The sequence below is a fragment of the Nestor notabilis genome, unplaced genomic scaffold (genome assembly GCF_000696875.1).
Source record: "Nestor notabilis isolate BGI_N333 unplaced genomic scaffold, ASM69687v1 scaffold23761, whole genome shotgun sequence".
Classification (NCBI taxonomy): domain Eukaryota; kingdom Metazoa; phylum Chordata; class Aves; order Psittaciformes; family Psittacidae; genus Nestor; species Nestor notabilis.
The window spans coordinates 29,687-36,818 of NW_009913695.1; the positions used below are offsets into that span (position 1 = coordinate 29,687).

Consider the following 7,132-nt stretch of genomic DNA (forward strand, 5'->3'; position numbering starts at 1 on the left):
GTAATTGCGAGAAAGGATCCAAGAAAGGACTTTTCCTGCTGCAAAACGCAGGGTGTAATCGGAGAGCCTGCAGCTGGCAGTTTGAGGAGGGGACAGCCCGTGGGCTACTTGTGCTAATCTTAGAATGGCATGTTCAGTGCTTCCTGCACCCGGGCAGCGCGCTTCGTGCTGGCGAGAGCCACGCTGCAGTCAGTGCCTGCAGAACAAGAAACACATGGAATCATTCCAGCCTCACAGCTTTGATCAGCTCCAAAGAAAGGGAGCTGTGTTTTCAGATTGTAACTCAAAAGAGAAAACACAACCACCCCAAAACAAGAGGTCAGATAGGCCAAGAGGAAGTGCAGTGTCTTCTCTGGGTAGAGGCAAAGGGCTATGAAAGGGCTGGAGAAAAAGGGACTGTGAGGAAGGTAACCCTTGCACCACAGACACGGAGCACCTGCAGCTCCTCAGCCTCAACTGAGTCCTCTGTTCAGGTTGTGCCATGCCCAGGTATCCTAGGAGCTGGTATGCTGAGCCAAGCCTCCCAGTCCATCCTCCCTTCCCCAGGGTCATTCTTTGTTTCCTCCGCTTTCCAGCCTGCCTTCTCTTCATAGCAGGGAAACAGCCTACATCTGGGAACTGCTCTCCCTCCGCATTTATCCAGCCATCACTTTTCATGTGCAGCACTTTGCCCTGCTGCCCTGCTTACCTCACTGCTGCTTTCATTCCCCTTATGTGACACTCCCCCTGCCTGTAGTTACTCTAACGAAGGCTGAAAAGATGGGGGGGAAGGTTCCAGAAGTTCCCTCAGAGGAGACAGTTGATGTGGCTTTTGTGGCTGGATGCAAGAAAGCTGGACCAAGGTGTAGGGGAAGTTACTTGGGGGAGATGTAGTCAGGATCCTGGAAACAGGGAATGGCAGACACCTACTGGGGCTGCGCGCCTGGGAGAAAGAAGACAGCTTTTATCAGGACCATTTATTCACCTCTCTGAGAAAGGGAAAGGCCCTTTTCCACAGTGCAAACAGGCCACAGCCATGGTTTTTGAGTCTAGAGAATGCTCCAAGCTACAGATGATCCCTAAATGTAACCTCTGTGATTTGCTTTTAATCTAGAAACTAGGAGTCTAAAGAAATTCCTTCTTTAGAATGATTTCAAGTTTCCACAACTATTTCTCCAGCCCCTGTAGTGTGGTGACCTGAAGGGTATGGTCCGTACATGGGCCAGATTGGTATTTCACCTCCGGCTGTGCTGAAGGAGTGGTTGTGTTAGTGAGACAGCAGGTCTGTCCCAGGCAGAGCAGTATAAAGGTGGAAGGAAGGGCTCTGCTGCAGTCTTTGGAGAAACAAATGTATTCCTTTAGCAGTGGACTTTGGGGAAACTTTCTGACTGAGAAGCAGAAGAGTGTTGAGGTGGAGGGGTGGGAAGTGTGGTGTTGGTCATGCCTTCGTAGTGGTGGTAAAGGAAGTGGAGGTATGAACTTCCTTGCTGATGGTTTGTTGTTTGGAGGTCTCCACCTCTAACAAAACAAGGACTGTTGGTTGGTTTGGTTTTCCCTGGTATCAGATACTAGAGATGAAGAACAAAGTTTTCCTTTCATCAACTTTGATTTCAAGGCTTTCTTCTCATATTGCTTGATACACACGTAGCTAAGAACACAAGGCAAATGTGGGACAACAGCAGGGCTGTGTGCTGTGGGAAGAGTCGCACCATCCAGTCTCCAGCAAACCCCCTGCTTCTCAGCCGGTTGTCAACCCAGGGCAGGAGAAGCTTCTCTCAGCACTGGTATTTCCTCCCCACACGCACACCCGCCTGAGAGTTTCATTGCCAAAAAAGCAGAACAGCACAGGGACATCCCCAAGCAGATGCTGGCTTGCTGTGAGGACGTGGAATGGCTTCTCACAGCAGAACCACTGGGAAAGGAAGGGTGACGGCAATGAGGGCAATAAAGAAAGGGATGGGAGGGCTGAGAAGGTGTCTGGGAATGTCCTTTCCTGACCTGCTTCATCTGCTCACTGCAAGGAAAAGATGGGGGACAGACACTTGGCTTGAAATACTTAGTTTGCTTCCAGTGAAAATTACTGAGTATAGGCTCTTCAGCTGGGGCTGAAAGATTCTGCAGGAATTACTGTTCTGGGATATTTGAAAATGCTGCTGTATCCTATCTTCCCAAACCTCTTGCTCTCAGGCTGGATGATTGATGCCATATGTAAGAAACTCTGCTTTAATTCCCTGCTTACTCTTGAACTTCATAACACAAATGCAGGCTTCTCTCTAGCCCGTTTGCTTTTCCCAGCCTTTGCTCATGACTTGATGTTCCCAATTTGTCAGAACAGGCCAGCAGAGACCAACTCAGAGGTGGACAAGTCATCATCACCCTCAGTGGCTCAGCTAGCAGGGAAATTCAAAGAGCAAGCAGCCAATATTACTGGAAAAGAGGTAAGGTGCTCTGCAGCCGCCAGCAGGTAATTGAGTGGGAAATGAATCATTTGCCTCTGCCTATAGGAGTTAGAGCATCAGTGACTGGAGCATGAATCCACCTTGATTTTGAATCTTTGTGAAGGATTTGTCTCCTGGTGCAATGCAAGCTATGACATTCCATGCATTGCTGACTTGTGGGTGGGTATTTTGGCAGAGCCATACCTCAAGACAACTAGACACTGTATCTACCAGTAGCACACATCAGTGCCTGTACTACCTGGGCTGGCTTCTGTGGGCAAAGGGTGACAATGAATAATAAAATAGCTAATACTGAGCCACTGAAAAAGAAAGCAAACAACGGATCCGCAGCGTAGAAGCCAGTGGCAGCTCACCAGCACCTTGTTCACAAAAGAAGAAGGTGTCCTGCAGGTAATTCCTTCTGTACAGGTGTGAGAAAGCAAGCTGTCACTTCATTTGCCCTCATTACCTCTTCCCAATGACATTTCAGACTCTGCCTATCCATCTCTATCATGCTGAAACTTTGTCCTATTGAAAGCCCCCTATGCCAAGCATTACCTCTCAAGCTGTCTTTCACCAGAAAAGCAAAACACCAGAATACCTCTCCTAGGAAGAAAGGAAAATCAGAGCGTTTATGGATGGAGGTTGACATTTTAGGAGAGCCCCCTGTATCATTATGCGCTGGTTTAGAAGCATAAATGTTTACTGGTGGCCCTCCTCAGTCAGCGAGTGCCTCTTTAAAACTGAACTGCTTCCTTCTGCTGCTCAACTGGTTTCAGCATGTCCCAGGCTGGGCCTAAGGGGATCCTCCCTGGCTTTGGCTGGATGCAATAATGACCTCTGCCCGGCAGTGCTCTCATGCCACTGTCTGTCAGAGGGTAGCAGTCCCATAGCTGGGCCCCAGGATGGGAATAGTCAATCTCTTCCCAAGCACTTTTTTCCCCCCTCTAGTCACCAGCACACCACTCCATCCATCCCATTACAGTAATTTCCTCTCCTTAAGGTATGGGATTTAACTGCACTAACTCCCTCACGCTTCAAAAGGCAGCAAGTTCCCAGACCTCTCGTGTGTTATCTGGAGACTTCTGCTGCTCCCAAGCCAAGGCAGTGTGGAGGGGCCTCACAGTGGGGGGAAAATCGTTTTCTCCAGAGACAGAGGAGGACAAAGTTTCCTGTCTTTTCTCTCCAAGCCATCTGTCACTTCCCCACTGGCTTTCTTAAGCTGGCTTCAGATTAACCGCTGAGTGGATGGTCTTTAACCCTTGCTTGACTCATGCCAGCAAAGGGAAACCTATCAACCAGGGAACCTCTATACATTCACTGTGGCACAGCAGAGCTTTTCATGGCTGCAAGATGGAGAAGTTCCAGTAAGACAAGACATTATTGCTTTCTAGTGTGACATATTGATAAGGGCAGGGGTGCCTGCAGCCACTTAGAGATGCAGCTTTGCTGTGCTGGGTGCAGCACCACCAGCAGTTAGGTGACATCAAGTCTACAGCTCCTCGAAGACAGCCAACTCTGCAGAGGTCAAAGACACCATAATTCAACTTTTCACATGCCCACCTGTTAGAAGGTAACAGGATTATTATATTATGGATATTATCCAAGATCCGCAATATTATCTGAGTATTTTGTCTGTTAACACATTAAAAGCGTGTCAACAGCTTGGCAGGAGGCTACAAACCTGGCATAAAAATAGATAGATCTTGGCTTCAAGACCAGAGCAATAGTTATAAAGGAGCAGCTCCACAGGTGCTGTGCTATGCACCTTTTCCTTCCCAGTGAGCACTCTTGTACCTCTGAGAGCTCGAGGACATTCAGAATGAACTGGTGTCCCTGACATTAAGTTTTCTTGTTCCTTCTCACTGGAGAATCTGTTCCTTAGCCAACCTAAAGGTTACAACTGAACACTTGTCTCTGTGAGCTGCTCTTCTTCATTAGAAAGAAACTAATAGGGCTGTAGGGCATGTTGGAAAAGTCAGATTTCCCCTTTTTGCCCCTAAAATAGATCAGATGCAAAATAGGAAAATCATGATCCAGGTAGGCAGCTTTCTTTAAAAGGAAATCCTGATAATAAGACAGGAAAGAGAACAATAACAAGCTGCTGTAGTGTTAGGGGGTTTCCAGCAGGATGCTTTGAAGATTAAACTTCTGGGAAGGCTTCTCCACCCTCTACAGCTTAGAAGAGTGCCCTTTGCACAAAGCTTGAAGTGCCATGGTTCATGCTGTGGAAGCAGATAGAGACTACTTTTCCAATACTAGGATTGGGTTCAAGATGCTACATGCACACCTAGCATGCTGGCCACAGCCCATATGCTAATGTCTTGTGCTGCCTTTGGGTGATGCATTTAGGCAAGCTAAGCCCTGCCATCCAAGCAGGCCACTTACAGAGCATGCCCTTTGGTGATTGAATTTCATTTCCTTCTTAAAAAAACACTGATTTACCTGCTGCTGAGTTGGTTGTTTTCTTCTCTTAGGTACCACCACATAAGCCAACTCGGAGGAAACCACCATGCTCCCTTCCATTGTATTCCCACAAAACTGAGACAAGTGACAATGATGAGCAAGTGAGTATCAGTTTAATAGGGGGACAAGGTCTCTCCTCTCTGCAACCTGTTCTTTCCTGAGACATGAGCATGGAGGTTGCAGAAAAGTCAGGCTGTGCAGCAAAAGAAGTCGATCATGCAGCATCCCAACTCACACACATGTACTCAGAGTCAGCTCCATGCTGTAGTCCAGGCTTATAGCATGGATACAGATCCCATTTCTACTGCTTTTGGTTTTACTCTTAGAGCTCTGATGGATCCACCCAGTTACCACCTTTCAAGCATTTTAAAGCAGGAACTGCCAGCATTTATTAGATCTGAACAGCACTTAGCAGGGGGGACACCCATGCTGTTTGTTGACTTCAGATATACAGGTTTGAGTATAGTGGTGGAATAGTTCTGCTCTGGAGGTTTTTCCTTTGTCAGAAAACGGGAATAATTAATCCAGAGTGAGGAGGGATTTAGTCAGCAGTACCCACAGAACATTGTCTTGAGGTGTCCTCCGTACAGCGCTCCCAAATGAGCAGGTCCCGATAAACTGCCTGCTACTCACTGAAGTTCATGCTTAGGCCCTCTCCAGTCACTTCTGTCCTTCTGCATTTCAGGGTATGATGTCTACCCACCAAATTTCACATTGTCACCTGCCCTTAACAAGGGGGTGGTTCTTCATCCTTCTGTTCTGACAGCTACAGGCTCTTGCTGCCTCCATGCCAAAGGAGCACAAGCTTTAAAATCTTAGGTTTCCTTCCTTTCCCTTTGAACCTGGAAAAAGCTATATGCTCCTCAAAGCAATGCTCTCCCTTTCTTAAACTGTTTTCAGCCTTTCACAGTTCTGCTTTTCCAGCCACTTAGGCTTTTCTTGCCCATCCTAATTGGATACCCTTTAACTCTGTTAGTCAGGTGGTGCTGGAAAGTGTTCCCTGTCACAAAAAGTTCACAGTGTTTGCCAACGTTAAGGCTTGCAGCCTTTGAGAAGTAGAATTCTAATCTGTCTGGTCCTGAAATAATACCAGGGGAAACATGTCACAGGTTATCTACCTTAGTGAAGGCCATATAGCAGCAGATTCATTACCCATCACCTAACTCAGATACTTCAGCCAGAAAGTAGACAATCACCTTTCCTCCCATAGGATACATGTATGCAGAACCCTAGGATGGCCAGAGAACGAAAGGAGGGCATGGTCAGGAAAGAAGAAAGCAAACCTTTGTGTGAAGACACTATATAAGGCTTCATTTGCCCCCCTACTAGTACTTTCTGCTTCTCTCTTCCAAGTTTTCCACCTTCACTGTATTTCCTCTTTTTCACCTACTTTACTGTAACTTTTTCGTGTTTCATTTTACTTTGCAGAAGCGGTCTCCAAATGCTTGCCCCGTTCCCAAGGTCAAGGTGAAAAGCTCCCCCATGATTGAAAAGCTGCAGGTAGGTCCTGGAAGAGTCCACGTGGCTGCCCCAGCAAATTAAAACTGATTGGCATTTGTCATAGTTGCTTCCCCTGCGATGCAGCCCACAGGGGAAGAGGATCCAGGAGTGAAGGATGACATCTAGGTAAGCAGGCATCACACAGAGGCTTCACTGAGGAGGGCCCAGTCCCACAGCACACAAACAAGAAAGGCAGAGCAGGTCTAGCGATGGTGACCAGTGCCAGAAACTGTCTGGTGATCCTCAGACATGTCCATAAGCAGGTTAGTGTGTGGGTCAGGATCATTTGGATATGTGGGGTACGTGGCTGTGCATGGCTATGGCAGTAGCACAGCTCAAGTAGGGTGCAGGGGCAGGCACCTCAGTTTATATGCAGCTCGTGAGAGAAAAGTGAAGGAAACCCTGGCTGAGACTTCTTCCAGCTCTTTCTTTGCAGCAGTCTAAACCATAGAATCACAGAATGGTTTAGGTTGGAAAGGAACTTAAGATCATCCAGTTCCAACCCCCTGCCATGGGCAGGCACGCCTCACACCAGACCATGTCGCGCAAGGTTCTGTCCAGCCTGGCCTTGAACACTGCCAGGGCACTGTTCTTTGGGCAGCCCATTCCAGTGCCTCACCACCCTCACCTTCCTTGTGTCTAACCTGCACTTCCCCTGTTTAAGTTTAAACCCAAAACCTTTGTCCTGTCGATACAGTCCCTGATGAAGAGTCCCTCTCTGGCATCCTTGTAGCCCCTTCAGACACTGG

The 7,132-nt window shown here is 47.7% G+C and overlaps 1 protein-coding gene across 1 annotated transcript in view; it reads left to right on the forward strand.

Annotated features, from left to right (window-relative positions):
- Positions 1-2,309: 2,309 nt before the first annotated feature.
- Positions 2,310-7,132, forward strand: part of RCSD1 (RCSD domain containing 1) — a gene marked incomplete at its 5' end in the record, with an annotated part of 7,614 nt that continues 2,791 nt past the window's right edge. Inside the window, 3 exons of the mRNA XM_010023320.1 lie at positions 2,310-2,417; positions 4,895-4,984; positions 6,312-6,383. Of these exons, the coding sequence (XP_010021622.1) occupies positions 2,310-2,417; positions 4,895-4,984; positions 6,312-6,383 (270 nt within the window). The remainder of the gene's footprint in view (positions 2,418-4,894; positions 4,985-6,311; positions 6,384-7,132) is intronic.